Source organism: Octopus sinensis, linkage group LG1 (assembly GCF_006345805.1).
Source record: "Octopus sinensis linkage group LG1, ASM634580v1, whole genome shotgun sequence".
Taxonomy (NCBI): domain Eukaryota; kingdom Metazoa; phylum Mollusca; class Cephalopoda; order Octopoda; family Octopodidae; genus Octopus; species Octopus sinensis.
The window spans coordinates 101,941,385-101,959,854 of NC_042997.1; the positions used below are offsets into that span (position 1 = coordinate 101,941,385).

Here is an 18,470-nt window from a genome sequence, read left to right on the forward strand (position 1 = left end):
ACTGTTGTTCTGGGGTCTAGTTTTGAAAGTTAAGTAATTTCATGTCATAAACACAACACTCATGCATACATATACATATATACAAACACCACAATCACAGAACCCATACATATATAGCATGTCATTCATATAGAGTTGCCAAAAATTTTAATATACTATAAATTTGTAAGAAAGAAATTTGGTACATGATACTAGTAAATTAAGTAAATTTTCATGATTTACTTGTTTTGATGTATGATAAAAGATTGTTCCCAATTCAAGGAAAGTTAGCTTTATGAGAGTTTAGGAATATAGAATATGAGAGGTGTGTTTATAAAATATGTTTTAAATACAGAAATATAAATGGAAAAGTATAAAGAATTTTTTTCGATTTCTGTATTGTAAAATGCAACAGATTGCTGGGTCAAAAGAAATGTAGAGTCATAGAGGCAAAGAGTAGAAGTCAATTATTATGGCATAAACACAACTCAGAGAGGATCAACACAGTTATGTTAGATAAAAATTTCGAAACATGGAATATTGGACTGATGAATGATTGAAAGACAGGGGTTGATGCATCAAGGTGTCAACTAGAAGATGGGTTGATTCCCATGAAATTCTCAATTTTGACTTGCTTTCAGATGTGATAAGGATATGCATCCATAACTGGTTTAAATATTGAAATGTAGAATATTTTATATCAGTAGATATAATAATTGCAACAGTAGAGATAAAGTAGTAATTTAATAATTTAAACAAAAATAAATTTTATGAGGCTTGTACTACTTTTTAATTTTCGCAAGTAAATTCTTGTTGATAGAATCAACATCTCACCTTAGAGATGCATTACTTGATGTTGTTTACTTCTGAGTGTTGGGAAGGTTACTGTACTCTGACCAGACTACTAAGAAAACCGGTGGCCAAATGATCAAGCATGGTTTTATTTACATCTGTGAAACTTCAAGTAATGCATCCCTAATATCAATTTGTCAACATAAATATTCAAACTCCATGTCACAGATATTGAGCAATTTTATGCCTTTTTTGTGATGTTTATATATATATATATATATATATATATATATATATATATATTATATATATATATATATATACACATATATATATATATATATGAGATGGGTGCAAAACAAGTTCCTGGTTTTAAGAGTGTTGTGAAAGGTCTGGTTAGAGACCCAACCTCCTGAGTTCTTTTACAGGGATTAGAAAATCTGAAGGACCACTGCAATAAGTGTGTGTGAATCTGAGAGGGGAATATGTTAAATAAAATCATAATTAACTGATCCTCCTGTATTTTCTTTTATCCAAAGCCAAGAACTTTTCAGTTCCACCTCTTGAGTGTGTACACATATACACACACACACATATATATATATATACACACTCACAGAAACTTACATATATATATATACACACATGCACATATATAAATAAATATAGATATTTATACAAATAAATTATATGCATAAATCATGGACATTGAATTATGATGAAGATATACTCTGAATAGTAGAATTAAAAAGCATTACTACATTTTAAGAATTTGTTTTGATAACCTCTTTTTGTCTGAGGCAACGGATTGCTGAAGTAGACATATCTTTTTATCAATAGAGTCTCACATAAGAATAAGGAAACCTTCTAGTAGTGTTTAATACCTAAGTTTGGATCCATTTCAAAATGTTTACTTGTTTTTGTTTGAGAGTAGATTTAAATTGAAAAAGCAAGACTTCTCATGTGAAAAATACTATTATAACAGAGTATATGATATCTTAAAACATTGCATCTTGTAAAAGTGTTAAAGTTCTAGCTATTTTTGGGAAGTCAAGGAATGATACAACTTTGCTATTTACATCACTAATAGTCGGCTGATGAGTGGTTGAGTTCAGATGCTCGGATGTCCATATTAAAAAAAGATTTATTATTATTTAGCATTACTGATTCATAGTTAGAAATGTTCCTATCCTGTCTACACTTCTGTAATATTACAGTAAAAGAAATGACAACTGTCCTCTTTGTTGCTCTTTAACTTTGACATTTTAACATTTTAACATTCTAAAAGTATTCTGACCTCAGGTTGCTTTCTTTACTATAAATATTAAAGAAGTATAGATACACTAAGGTCTTTCTTTAGTAATGAAAAATGTTGAATGCAATGTAGCTACTTCATATTTTACTGTAAAATATAAATACTAAGGTATTTGCAGATATTAGCTTATATTTATGGAATTATGTTTGTAATGATTATGTATTATGTAGATATTGGTTAATATTTTATTGTTTATAAACTGATGTTTACTGTTGATACCACTGTTGCATGTTGCATTTAATTTTTCAACTTTGGTTGTAATGCACATTTGCTATATGAAGTATGAATAAAATTGAATTGAAAATTAATTTTAGATTATACTAGAGTTGTCATGGTAAGATATCAGTAGTCCAACATGTTAGTATGGAAAATACAAAGCTGCAAATTAATTCTCATGATTCACTTCAGAACTTTGCAAATTTTAATTTATTAATTTATGTTCTAAAAGAATCCTTGTTAGCTAGCAGCCATTAGATTCATCAAAATGTAAATTTGACCACCATACCGATGTGAATTACTATTGTACACATCGATAAAAAAAGGAAGCTTGACCTTTAGTGTCTTTGGGATTCCAAACTTGAGGCTGTAGAAAGTCCATTGATTCAGATCGAATGTCTAGATGGAGTTGTCTGGAAGGTTCTTTATCTGCATTCCTCATAACCTGCTTGTGCCGGCCATGATGCTTGATGGAGTGCAGTTCTAGTTGTGTTTTGTAAGTCCGTGCACCTGAAGCGGACACATAAAATTATGCATATATATATGTAAACATATGTATACACACATGTACACAAGTATGGACACACACATATGGACACATATAGTTTAGTATATGTTGGTATCTGTTCCCCAGAAAAGGGAATAAAGCTGGAAACCAAATTGAATTATTTTATTATAAACTAAATCTTAAATTAATTTGCGTATAATTGCATCTTTGAAAATGAATAGCCAAAACATAATATAAGCCAATCTACAAGATAGATTAACTACAATTGAAAACTTACTCTCTAATAGCAATCAAATAGAGAGATAAATCTAAGACCATGCTATGATCACTTAAAAGAGTTTTCTCATTCAAATCCATGTTTATTATATTCAATATTATGATTAGCTCTTCACAATAACCAAAGAACCGTTTCTCTAATCTACAGAACAAAACAGATCACATATTGATTGAAAAAAATAAAATACTGAAATTATAAAAATAAGGTAATACTAATTTATGTAAAAATCACCTGCAAAAACTTATATGTACATAATAACTTAGTAAAAATAATTTAATAAAAAAAAATTTACCCCAGTCAATGGGAAACCAGTATAAACAAAATTGCTTAGAAATTTGTCTAGTACTGCCTTATCACAAATCGTTAACCCACTTGCCATTTAAAGGGCTAAACATAGGGTATAAACTTTGAGTAAATTTTCTATGTTAACAAAAATGTTAGAATATACAAACAAAATAATGTGATGATGTTTATGGTTATAGAACTTAACAGAACAGAACTTTCCATGCTATTGTGTAATCTTGAAGATTTAGCATGGTGAACAATATATACCATTATGGTTATGTATCATGACAAGCTTACAAATCATGTACCTGCTTCAAACATACATTTTTTTCCAAGGTTTAAATTACACACATGTGCATGCATGTGTGCACACACATGCATGCATGCACACACATGCATGCATGCACACATGCACTCACATGTATGCAACATATGCACATGCACACACGAGCATACATGCATACACACACACACACACACACACACACACACACTATCTCATACTCACATGCTCACATTTTTTAATGTTGTTCTAAAATATCAGCGCGAATTATGAAAAAGTATTTGATATACTAACAATGGAAAAATTTCCAAAAAATGTGATCAAAGAAAAATGTTACATAAATAGACATGGCTGTATGATTAATATGCTTGCTGGTTTCAGGTTCAGTCTCACCACAAGGGCATCCTGGGATTTTACTATAGCCCTAGGCCAACCAATGCCTTGTGAGTGAATTTGGTACATGGAAGCCCATCATATGTGTGTCTTTGTGAGTTTTCCCCAATACTGCTTGATAATGGTATTAGTTTGTTTACATCCCTGTAACTCAGCAGTTTGACCCAAGTGACCAATACAATAGGCACCAGACTTAAAAATAAGTAATGAAGTCAATATGTTTGACTCAACCTTCAAGCATTGTGACCAGCATAGTCGCAGTCCAGTGATAGAAACCAGTAAAAGATAATAGATTTTCAGAGAATCAAAAAATGCTTTATTCTACATTAAAGATTAGGTAAGGTTGATTTTCAGTTGTTATCAGATGTAGACATAGCACTAGATTGGATTTGAACTTGGAGCCTTTATTTCTAAACTTAACGGTAGTAATGCTCACATCCATATGCCCAGTGCATGTACATGCATCCATGAGTAAAACATCTGATAATGATTGGAGAACAACAAATCAATATGTAATGAAAATTTAAAATATCTCTTATGTCTAAAGGTGAATATAATAGTCTCAAAAACTATAATTGTATTAGAAATAACTCATCTAAGGTATTTAAACATGTAATCATGTCATATGAATGACATTCAAAAATAGCATGTGGTCTACAAGTTAGGGTGTTTGACTCCCAGGCACTCATAAAGTAAGATCTTTATGATTGTCTTTTATTCAATCAGTCAAGTTGAAGCATATAAAGATGCATACTATGCTCAACATAAAAGCTTACAGCTTAGGCTTGAACTAATAGTTATGGGATTTGTAGTTTAGTACCATAAATCTACAAACATTTCTCTTTCTCTCTTCCCCTCCCTCACCTATCTCTCCACTATCTGCTCCCTCCCCATCTTACACAAAGAAAAATGTAATGTACATATAAAAGAGACAAAGTTAAAAATGCAATCTGTTTCCTGAGCTTCAAATATAGGAAATTTATTTCTAATTAATTGTGCAGAATGAGTTGTCCAATATCTAGAAATGTAGGTGACAACAATTTCTCCCACCTATCAATTAACTTCTTATAAAAAAAGATCATATACTATAAATGATTAATTTTGATTCAGCTATTGCATAGGTAAGTCAATATATATTGGTTCTATATTTAGAGCACCATTATTCTGCTATTGTTTTTTGGATAGTTTTCAAAACCTTTAATGATGTTTATGTGGAAGTTGTTAAGCTACTCTGTTTCATTATTGAAATTTTTTTCCCATTCTCTTTTTATTGCTTCATTCTTTTCCACGGTATCACAACCACAACAATTACATCCCTCCCCTTTCACTGAAGAATGAGCACTTAACTGAACTGCTGGATAACCTACAGTTTTTCTAATCTTTCTCCCTCTATTCCAATTACAGAACAAGAAAAATAAAAATTGCTTCTTTAGTTGTTTTAAAAGCAATTCATCCTGAAAGTTGGACACTCCAAAAAGAAACACCAGTGCAATCAACATGCTTTTTGTCCTCATGTTCATAAGACTTGGGTTCCATAAGTTGTAATGAAAGCAACTGAGTACTATAGGTGCAGGCGTGGCTGTGTGATAAGATGCTTGCTTCCCAATCACATGGTTCTAGGTTCAGTCCAACTGTGTGACACCTTGAGTGCATGTTTTCTACTATAGCCTTGGGCTGATAAAAGACTTCTGATTGGAATTGGTAGATGGAAACTGAATGAAGCCTGTCGTAAATACACACACACACACACACACATACACACACACACACATATATATATATATATGTGTGTGTGCGTGTGTGTATGTATATATATATATATATATATATAGTCATGCATGTGTGTCATTGTGTATGTTTTTCCCCACCCCATAGCTTGACAACCGATTTTGGTGTGTTTACGTCCCCATAACTTAGTGGTTCAGCCGAAGATTGATAGAATAAGTTCTACGCTTACAAAGAATAAGTCCTGGGGTCCACTTCTTCGACTACAAAACCTATTCAGGCAGCGCTCCAGCATGGCCTCAGTCAAATGACAGAAACAGGTAAAAGAATAACTAGGAGAGCAGCTTCTATGAATTTAAACTTAAAAGGCATAGAAACGACTTTAAGACCTACAATATGGGATCACTTGTGTCAGTGGTTTTATAAATATTCTATTACACTCTGCTGCTGGTTGACAATAGGAAGGGCATCAGTTATAAAATCCCTGCTATTCTAACAAGACTGAAGAGATCTGTTATATCAGGAACACTTTAGAAGTAGAACCTGTACCAAGTGCCTCATCATCGGTCACAACTTCCTTCTTTTCAGATCTTAATTTTAAGCTCCTTATCTGTCTATGCGACGCGAAGGTTTAACTTAGCGTATTTACTAGTTAGAAAGAACTTTTAAATTTTTACTAGGGGAGGCAACTCTAAAGGCTTGTGTCAAGGTTATACAAAAGTCTTTTAGAATCAAGGGGAAATCACTCTGGAAATTTATTAAAAAAAAATTTATTACCTACTGTTTAAAATTCTGTGAAGAAATATTTTCCCTATGAGGGCTTAGGAAGAATATTTAATACCCGAAGTAGATTTCAGGAGTCACAATCAGTCAGTCACACACACACACACACACACACACACACACACACACACACACACACACACACACACACACACACACACACACGCACACACACAGAGACAGACAAACACACACACACACACACACACACACACACACTCTCTCTCTCTCTCTCTCTCTCACACACACACACATGATGGTAGTCTCACATAGTCTGGGAAAGACATGCAATTTCTTGCTGAAAACTGGTACAGATGATTTGATTATCATGATCAACTGTTTGTGCTCAATCTCTCCATCAAATCGACATTGGTGGAACAGGTGGAAGGTGTACCACACGTCAGGTGTTGAAGTGATTGCAGAGCCACGTGTGATGAAGTGCTTTGCTTAAGAACACAACACACCACCCAGTTCAAGATTGAAGTCATGGATCTTGTGATTGTGAATGCAGCACCTTAACCACTAGGCCATGTGCCCTCATACATACATACATACATACATACATACATACATACATACATACATACATACATAGATACATACATGCACACAAAATAATCTAGGGTAAGGAGGAAGCTATCTACAAATGAGAAAGGAGTGAATTTGGTAGAGGTAATCTTCATATCTGGAGCGTAGGAGTGTAACTACAGCTATTGGCTAGCTTCCATTCTGAGGTGATCAAATTAGTAGTTGAGTAGAGTGTTCTGAAAACATAGTAGCCACAGTAAGAACAAGGTGATGAAATTCAGTGAGCTTTGTCAACAAAGACATTTTACTTTGGGAGAAGTGCAAATTGTATCAGACTTGTGTACTTAATGTGATGTTCTGGATGAGGGAAACATGGATGCTAAATGTTGAAGATAATCCCAGAACAGAAAGAAATGCAATGAATATGTTCCATTGAATGTGTAATGTAAGTGTACATGACGATGGAGGACAAATGAGCTAAGAAAAGAAACTGGGCATGAGAGGAATCAGATGTAGGTGTGTAAGAGAGAAGACTTAACTGCTATGGACATGTGGTACACATGTAGAATGAGAACTAGACAAAGAAATGCCAAGCAAATATAGACGGAAGAACCTGCAAAGATAAATAGACTCTGCAGTCCATTTCGGACAAACACTCAGACAGAAATACATAAACACACACACACACACACACACGCACACACACACACATCGACAAATGCACACATAGTTTACCCTCCCACCCAAGCCACCCACAAACTCACGCACATTAGATGCAGGCATTCCTATAAGGTTAAGAAGTGCACTTCTCAACCATGGTTATGGGTTCAGTCCCACTGTGCAGTACCTTAGGCAAGCGTCTTCTACTATGGCCCCAGGCTTGCAAATGTGAGGGAAGTTGGCAGACAGAAATTTCATGAAGCCTGTTGTGTATACACCCCCCCAACACACACATGAACATGCATGTGTGTGAGAATGTATGCATGTGTGTGCATGTGTGCGTATGTGCATATGAGAAGGTATATGAAGTAAAAAAAAAACTTGATTGATAATTCATTAAAGAATAATCTCTTTTAGGTACCAACTAAGATATTAGAAACCTTTGTGGTTGAAGTATTACAAATCACATGGATACAAAAACATAGAGACAAATAAAACTGCTGAACTCTATATATGATATTAACTACAGTTAATACTTTCATCAAAATTATTTCTGAAGATTTTGAGTAGTCAAAGAAAAAGTTCCTGAAACAAAGTTTTGTAAACCATATTTCTTTCCTATTTCTTATATTTCAGTCAGGACAAGTAGAAATCAATGGAAAAAAAAGAAGCTTCTTACATTTAAAGAACATTTTATTGTTGTAAGAGGATATAAATGTGTTACAGGAAATGATATAATTAAACTGAATCTAATAACTTTACTGATAATATGTGCAAGATATTTAAATATATTTGATACATTTTTTTAAAAAAGAAATTATATGTGCACTAATGGTGATATTTAACATAAAAGCAAATCAAGAACTAATATGCATGCATAAGAGCAATAATAATAAAATATATAAATTTATTAATAACAATTTAGTTCTATATACTTTGAAGTCTTACCTGACACCGAAGAGATCGGTAATTTCTCCACCCCAAATCCACTAAAAGATCCTGAGCAAGTGAATACTGTTGGCACATATTCAATGTGTTCCCAATGTTTCTCAAGTGCAGGTCCCCAATCAGCTTCAGATTCACAAAGGAACCGTATTCTCTGTTGTAGTGTAGTTATTGCAAAGATATTATTAGGTATTTTGTCCATGTATAGAATAAGGTTAAATTATTTGTGAATGAGAAAACATTTACAGATCATGTCTCAGATGTATGGTAAATGTAAACATTATGTATATCTTATTATTTTAATTTGTGAGCAATAGAAATACATTTTATAAAAACAAAAGCTACTGGTTACATAAAATACTACAAAGTGTTCAAATGAAATTACTTTTGATACAAAAATTATTGATTTCTAACTTATGGCCCAAGGCTCTACATTTTGAGTAACTTTGGTAAGGATCAGATTTAGAACTCAAAGAATCATAGCTAAATACTACAGGAATTTTGTCTGATGTTTTACTGATTCAGGCAAACCATTGCAATTGCTTTTACAATTAAAGGTGAGAAGTAGGAGGTTCAATTGGATGCTAGTATTGCAGGTGCTGACACGGTAATGCACCAGCTCCAGTATTTGAACCTCAGTAGAGGAGAGGTTAGGAAAAAGGCCAAACTTACTATCTTCAGTTTGGTTTTTGTGCCTGTCTTCAGCTATGGTCATGAATACTGGGTAAAGACTAAAAGAGTACAATCATGAATACAAACAGCTGAAATGGGGTTTGTCTGAAGGATTTCTTGGATATCAGGATGTCTCTCCATGTTGAGCTGAGACTTCTCTGCATTAAGAGGTCACAACTCTGGTACTATGGGCATGGGATAAGAATATTTTAGGAAGGAATTGCAAAACAGACTCTTCATGTCAAGCCAGCTGGCAGGAGACCTAGGGACAGACCAAGAATAAGATGGTTGGATAATATCCAAAGTCTCAGATGGTCATGCTTGGAAATCCAGCTGGAAAGTGTAATGATGGTTACTTCTGATTGGATCCTATGATGGAGGTGATTGAGGACTTTAACCTCATGACCCTCACTCCAGAAATAGTAGGCAAAAAAAAAAAAAAAGGAATACTTAATATAATGATAAAATATAAAAAGAAAGAAAAGAATGAAAAATAAGCAAAGCAACAAATTTAACATACCTCTTTGAATGTTCCTTCAGCATAAATTAATTTGGTAATTATACAGAATGGAATTGAAATAACAGGAACTGTCATGATAAAAAATGCTGCTATATCTGACCAGTATGGATAGGCTGATGACACGAATTTTTCAGCTAAGGGTTTGTAGTCTATTACAGAGAAGATGAGCACAAACTGTTGGAAGTAAAGTTAAAAAAAGGAGAAAAAAAAATAATCATGCATTTTGATATGGTATTTTATTTGATATTAATGTCATTTACTACATAAGTGAATTAACGTTCATTTGAATTAATGTTCATTTAAATCAGTTAATTTTACTATCCATATCACAGAGGCACAGACGTGACTGTGTTGCTAAGTAGACTGTATCCCAACCATGTGGTTTCAAGTCCAGTCCTAGTGTGCAGCACCTTAGGCATATGTCTTCTACTGTAGCCTAGGGTTGACCAAAGTCTTGTGAGTAGATTTGGTCAACAAACTGAAAGAAATCTTTATATACATAGGCACAGGCATGGCTATGTGGTAAGAAGCCCGTCGTATATATATAGTTCAAATATACAGAAAATAAAATATGAAGACAGGTAAAGGAACAACAGGTAGGTGTATTAGTTTAACTATGTGTGTGTGTCTTTGTGTCTGTGTCTGTCCCCCTATCATTGGTTGACAACCGGTGTTGGTGCATTTACATCCTTGTAACTTAGTAGTTCAGCAAAAGATACTGTTAGAATAAGTACTAGGCTTAAGAAATAAATCCTGGGCTTGATTTTTTCGATTAAAAACCCTTCAAGCATGGCTACAGTCAAATGACTGAAACAAGTAAAAGAATGTGTGTGTGTTTGTGTGTGTGTGTATTTGTGTCTAACTTTGTCTTGACATCACATAATATTTGTAAACAAGCATTCCCATCATACAACTGATATTACTCATTTCGAGTCTTCCATAATTTTGCTTGGAAACAGGTGAGGGTTGGTGACAGGAAGGGCATCCAGCCATAGAAGGTCTGTCTCAGCAAATTTTGTCTGACCAATTCAAGTATGAGAAAGTGGATGTTGAATGATGATGATGATGATAATAATAATGATGACAATGAGAATGAGGAAGAGGATATCAAATTAAAGAGCAGCTGCTTGTTAGCTATCAGCATTTTCTGTTTTGGTATTTTATTTATAGATAAAAGGAGAATGGAGTCCTTTGAAAATTTACAAATTTTCATATTTTTTAACCCTTTAGCATTCTGATTACTCTGTTAAATGTAATACTTAGTTACATTGTTTTGAATTGATCATACCTTATCTCCTGGTTTTGAGATTTTGATGGTACAATGGTTTATCTTTAAGATCTCATTGTAGAGTAGGTGCAAGAAGACAAATTTGGCTGGTTAAACATAAAACAAGTGGAATTTTGGCCCAGGTTTAGATGCCTGGTTTAATTGCAATATATATTTCTTTATTTCCCACAGGGGGCTAAACATAGTGGGGACAAACAAGGACAGACAAAGGGATTAAACTGATTACATTGACCCCCCAGTATGTAACTGGTATGCATTTAATCAGCCCCGAAAGGATGAAAGGCAAAGTCGACCTTGGCAGAATTTGAACTCAGGACGTAGTGGCAGACGAAATACCGCTAAGCATTTCGCCTGGCCTGCTAACGTTTCTGCCAGCTCGCTGCCTCAATAACAAAAACAACAACAATAATAAAAACAAGAGCACTCAGAGAGTGCAAACTTCTGCCAAGGCAACACCAATGTCTTCTCAATGATTAGCCGGAGATGATTAGAATGGGAATATCTGAAATAAACTGGACTGCTCTCACAAACGAGAATACTAAAAATTAACCTGACCGCTTTCAAACAAAAAATAATCTAAATATGTAACAGTAGACAAAATACTGCTAAGCATTTCGCCCTGCATACCAACAATTTTGCCAGCTCGCTTCCTTCAAAGCTTTACTGCAGTATAAGAGAATAGTTTAAGGCAGTGAGATGGCAGAATAGTTAGCACACTGGGGAAAATGCTTAGAGGCATCTTGCCAATCTTTACTTTCTGAGTTCAAATACCACTGAGGTTGACTTTGCCTTTCATCCTCTCAGGGTTGATAAAAGAAGCACAAGTTGAGCACTGGGGTTGATGTATTCACACAACCTTTTCCCTGAAACTGTTGGCTTTGTGCCACAATTTGAACCAATGTAGGAGAATAGTATCTGTTACAAACAAGTTGCTAAATACAAGTAGAATAAATCATTAAAAAAATTATCTAATTTTAATTATGAACTCTCAAATTTTACTTATTAAAACTACTTAGATCAATTACATGATACTGACTATGTATTGTGACGCATCTGTAAGATAAGATGATAACCCCTGACAGCAATTGAAAGAATTTCTCTATGAGGGACAGAATATTTTGAATATGACCATAAGTATAAATATTTTGTCTTGCTCTAAGATATGATCTTCAGAAAGATATTGTAAAGAACAAAGGAAATATCGAACGTATGACAATACAATGTATATATCTTTTATATATATATGTATATATGTATATATCTTTTATATATATATATGTATATATGTATATATCTTTTACTTGTTTCAGTAATTAAACTGTGGCCATGCTGGGGCACCACCTTGAATAATTTTTAGTCAAATGAATCAGCCTCAGTACTTACTTTTAAGCCTGGTACTTATTCTATTGGTCTCTTTGCCAAACTGCCAAGTTATGGGGTCATAAACAAACATCACTAGTTATCAAGCAGCAGTGGGCAACAAGCACAAACACAAAGTCACACACACACACACACACACACACACACACACACAACACACACACACACACACATACATATATATGACAGGCTTATTTCAGTTTCTGTCTACCAGATCCACTCACAAGACTTTGGTTCACCCAAGGCTGTAGTAGAAGACACTCGCCCAAGGTACCACACTTTGGGACTGAACCTGGAACCATGTGGTTGGGAAGCACACACAAAATATAAAGAGAGACAGGATGAGATAACCAAGATGATCTTTGCAAACCTACTACAGCAATATAACATAAAAAAAAAAAACCCCAGAAAATCAGAAACGTACAAATAGAAAAGATAACAACAAGTGAAAAGATTAAGATCTTAGCAGATAGCCCAGTAATAACATCAAACCATATAGAAACAATAAACCTGATATTACAACTTATAAAAGCAGTGAACCTGAAGTAATTTTTTCATCAGGCTCCTATAATCACTCTGCAAGCAGAGCACAAGTTAATGCCCAAAAAGTAGTTGACTCAATGAAGAATGAAGTAATGAAAACTGGTACAGTATCTTCACAGGAAGTAATTGCTACTACTGTACAAAATCTCCATGAGGAAACAAAATCACAGTGCAAACAATCCCTGGACTTTCACATAACATACATAACTGGAGGCAGCATGCTTTAGGGATTCCAGCACTTCCAACTTGCAGGTCAGGATTTGAAATTCCTGATACAGTTAAGTATTTAGAAGATGGGTCCTTGTTTTTGGGCCTTGACAGGTTTGGATGATTTAGAAAGCTCCTAGAATTGAGCCTGTGATGGGACTTTCAAGGTATCTCCTAGTTTGTTGAGTCATTTAGTGACACTACATATCATCACTGGAAGTTTGTGTGTGCCCCAACTATTTGGGCCTCATATCATCTTCTTCTGTCTTCTGTGTGTTATTTAAGACCAAATTGTTGACCCGTAACCTGTCTCATGGACTTTGAAAAAGCTCCCCATAATGCATTTATTTCTCTATTTCTCTTTTAGGATGATGCAGAAATTATCAAAATGTTTTTAAAAATTCCAAAAAATTCTCCAAGAGTTCTCCATGAATCTTGGAGTATTTTTAAAAATTTAAATCTTCAGATTCAGTCCTCATGAATTTTCAAGGCATTAAACATTAGTTCAGAGAAAAATTAATGAAATTTATCACTTGGGTTAATTATAACATATTACATTAGACCAAGTTAATACTTGGCTGAATAAAAGAATATTATTCTTATCTCAGTTAAATATTCATCTGAAAAGGAAAAAAAAAAATTGCACCCTTAAAATACAATTATTAAGATATACTAGAAAATAAATAGAAATAAGTATGTATACTAACCAGAAGTATGACAGGGGATACACCCATCCACAAGATTCGCCAAAACCAGCTGACTTTGTGTTGAATCATATGTGTGATATTTGCACAAAACCGTTTTACACCGTAAACCCATGCAATTGCTACACACATACAGATACCTATAATCATCACGGGGAATCCTGTACACTCGTCCATCAGTTGTAAAATATAGAGTCCTCCCTGAAAATTGAATCAATATAATTTAAGTAAAGTTAAAATAAATTTAGTAAACTTATCATTCATATATATATATGTATATATATATATATATATATATATATATATATATAAATGTAATAGAAATAACTACAAGGGTATCAAACTGAAGGTCACAGTGAGGGTCATAGACCATCTCATTAGGGACAGAGTCTGCTTACATGAGATGCAGTTCGGTTTTGTGCCAAGTAGAAGCACTACTGATGCCATATTCCTGGTTTGACAACTGCAGGAGAGATACCTAGCTAAAGATAAACCCCTATACTTAGCTTTTGTGGAGTTGGAGAAAGCCTTTGACAGGGTCCCTCAATCCCTTATCTGGTGAGCGATGTGGAAACTGGAGATTGATGAATGGTTAATATGGGCTGTACAGGCCCTATACAGAGAGGCCATTAGTAAGGTTAGGATTGGCAATGAGTATAGTTAAGAATTCTGGGTAGAAGTAGGGGTCCACCAAAAGCCCCCAGTCCCCTTTTATTCATCATAGTCCTCCAGGCAATAACAGAGGAATTCAAGACGGGTTGCCTCTGGGAGCTCCTCTATGCTGATGACCTGGCCCTCATAGTAGAATCACTAGCGGAACTAGAAAAGAAATTTCAGGTGTGGAAGCAAAGTTTAGAATCAAAAGGCCTTAGAGTTAATGTCGCAAAGACCAAAGTTCTAGAAAGTAGGAAGGCAAATTCATCACACACACCCTCAGGTAGGTGGCTCTGCACAATCTGTAGGTAGAAACTCCATAAGATGTACCCAGTGTAAGCTATGGGCACATAAGAGGTGCAGCAACATCAAAGGAAGATTAACCGAGAAGATAGCTTTCGTGTGCGGCAGATGCACAGGGGCAATAAATACCACAGATGCTCAGAAAACAGATTCCATCACACTCCAGGGGAAGAAACTAGAAGTAGTTGATAGCTTCCATACCTAGGTGACCAAGTTAATAGTCAGGGTGGATGCTCAGAGAGTGTTATCACTTGAATAAGAATAGCCTGAGTAAAGTTCAGAAAGCTTCTACCCCTACTGGTGACAAAGGGCCTCTCGCTCAGAGTGAAAGGTAGATTGTACGATGCATATGTGTGAACTGCCATGCTTCATGGCAGTGAAACATGGGCCGTGACTGCGGAGTACATGCATAGGCTCAAAAGAAATGAAGCTAGCATGATCCGCTGGATGTGTAATGTCAGTGTGCACACATGACAGAGTGTAAGCACCTTGGACATAAGAAGCATTGGATGTGGCGTGCAAGAGAGACGTTTGCGCTGGTATGGTCATGTACTATGGTTGGATGAAGAGAAATGTGTGAAGAAGTGCCACTCCCAAACAGTTGAAGGAATTCAGGGTAAAGTGTCTTGTCAAGAACACAACACGCAGCCCGGTCCGGGATTCGAGCTCACAATCTCACGATCGTAAGCTCGACGCTCTAACCACTGAGCCATGTGCCTTCACTATATATATATATATATATATATATATATATATATTTAGTGAAGGGAAGAAATGGAGCTGAACGAAGATTCTACATAATTCCTTTTATTATCTTCTACACATGTTTCAAAGGCCGCAAATTTCCAAATTCGGATTGAATAAGGAGACCATTTGCAGCATTCTCTTCAGGAAAATCCAGGAATTTAAAAATCCAAAACAAATGCGCAGCAAGGTAGAACAAAGCGCTCCTTAGGAGCCCATGAAAGCACAAAACTGTCTCTCACTGTACGTTGACGTCTGGGGGGGTGGTGGTGGAGGCCGACGAAAATGTCCGTTGGAATCAATCGGGTTCAGACAGCGGTCAATCCTGGTAGTGGGAGAAATACTGAAAACCAAATGGTGTGAATATATTCTGTGTAATTAATGTTCAGATTGTTTTAAGAATTAAGGCTATCTAATATAGGTGTGGGACCCTGCCTACATGTATATGTGTGCACGCCTGTGTAAGTGTGGGAGTCTGTCAAGCAGCGGGTGGAGGGAAAGAGAACTGCTGATTTTGTTGGTCGTGTCTGTGTGTCCGTCTGTGGTCAGTTTGTAAAGAGATAACTTGTCAAATCAAAGAGAACATAATTCTTGATCTCACTTCTAAAAAAGTAGCGGACCAAACGCTAAAATTCCTGGATTTTCCTGAAGAGAATGCTGCAAATGGTCTCCTTATTCAATCCGAATTTGGAAATTTGCGGCCTTTGAAACATGTGTAGAAGATAATAAAAGGAATTGTGTAGAATCTTCGTTCAGCTCCATTTCTTCCCTTCACTAAATATATCGAACTTCAATTATCCGCGCTAAGGCACGGTTGAGACACCCCAAGGTCGTAACTTCAATCGTGTCTTTTCTGTTGTGATTTTTGCTACCCGGGATCGGTTAAATTTTGAATAATCCTTAACAAGATAATTCATTTATCCATTTCAATATATATATATATATATATATATATATATATATATATATTTTATCAAATATAATGTATGCACATACACACACACACATATATATGCATGCATATGTGTGTTTGCATATATATATATATGCAAACACACATATGTGTGTGTGTGTGTATGTGCATACATTATATTTGATAAAAAGCAAAAAAAAAAAAAAACTATGAAAGTCTGTTGGTTTCTTTGGTGCCACTGTAGAAATGCAAAGAGAGTTGTAAAGCACTGCAGGGTCATCAATACAGGTGCAGAAGTAGCCAAAATAAAATATGGAATAATATTGTTAATTTCAGCCAAGTTATTATGTCTTTTCTTGGTTTTATTTTTCGACACTGGCTAATAGAAGTAAAACTTGATCTCTAACTTAGAATCACATGAATATGCATGTTAGTAAAATGAATATGTATATGCATGGTAAGTGTATATGCTCTCTCAATTACACATTCTGAGGACGATATATTATTGTTCTCTGTTGTCCTGAGAAAGTTGTTATCTGGTAGTTACAAGGATGACAAGATTTTTGTTAAAGGAGACTTTAATGCTAGATTAGGGACTGAGCATGATATATAGCTTTCCCTGGGAAAACATGGCCTTAGTAAAACCAACAGCAATATACTGCATCTCCTGCATTTATGCAATGACTATAACCTGGCTATCAGCAAGACTGTTTTTCTTCAAAAAAGCAAGTACATCTAGCAGTAGGAAATTCATGTGAACATAGAAAATGGATGATAATAATGATGATAATGATGATATATATATAATACATGCAAACATATATACATACATAATATACATACACACACACACACATGCATGCATGCATACATACATGCATGCATGCATACATACATACATACATACATACATACATACATACATACATACATACATACATACATACACACATACACACAGAGCAATAGAAACTGATGTGGATTCTCCTAATCCAATTAATTTGTGGCACAGCAAAGATAGGTAAGACATTCCCAAAATTCTCCATCTGAGATTCTAATGTGAATAGGTGCACACACCTGGGTGTATGCATCGACAATTCAACCAACATACCAACTTAACCACATATTTACAAACACTGGGAACTCTCTTAACTCAAAAAGTCTTGTTGCTTTGTTAGCAACCAGCTTGAACTCTCTCAAGAAGAACTCAAAGAAAAATCAAACATTCATTCATTTATCCATACATGCATACATACATACATACATACATACATACATACATACATACATACATACAAACATACATACATTCATACATATATACATACATCAACAAAAACAGTTATGTTTCTTACCTCTGTTGTCATAGGTAAACCCATGAAGTAAAGTAACATACAAACAATAAATAACACTGTCACTCTCTTTTTACGCAAAACTTCAATTTTTTCATCAATAATAGCAGTGACAACAGTTTCGACAACGGTAATTTCTGTGCTTAAACCCATCATTACAAGCATCAGGAAGAAAAGGATTGCCCACAGTGGGGCTGCTGGAAGGTATGTAAGGGCAGCAGGATAAGCTGTAAATGCAAGTCCAACATCTAGGAGAAAAAAAAAAGGGATTTTAAATGTTAAAATTAGTTTATAGAAATGTAAAATATTTAAATAATATCAAGAATAATTTAATTTTCATTTTTTGTTTCGTTTTTAAGTTTACAATATAATCTCATAGAAAATATATGACAACTTAGCACGTTTTGTTTTTACCCATCTGAATCTAATATCAGCAATTAAGGCATAGAACAGAAAGTCATGATATAGGGAGCAGTCATGAGCAAACAGCAGCCTGCAGGA

General features: G+C 34.7%; 1 protein-coding gene across 4 annotated transcripts in view; it reads right to left on the reverse strand.

Moving 5' to 3' along the window:
• The window catches only part of LOC115211848, a 279,433-nt gene that overhangs the window by 11,689 nt on the left and 249,274 nt on the right, over positions 1-18,470 (reverse strand). For 3 of the 4 annotated variants that reach the window (XM_036503398.1, XM_029780571.2, XM_036503406.1), the window contains exons 21-25: positions 17,973-18,217; positions 14,007-14,204; positions 9,882-10,055; positions 8,693-8,843; positions 2,639-2,812 (exon numbers count right to left, since the gene is read on the reverse strand). In XM_036503398.1, the coding sequence (XP_036359291.1) occupies positions 2,639-2,812; positions 8,693-8,843; positions 9,882-10,055; positions 14,007-14,204; positions 17,973-18,217 (942 nt within the window). The remainder of the gene's footprint in view (positions 1-2,638; positions 2,813-8,692; positions 8,844-9,881; positions 10,056-14,006; positions 14,205-17,972; positions 18,218-18,470) is intronic. The other variant, XM_029780579.2, reaches the window with a different exon arrangement.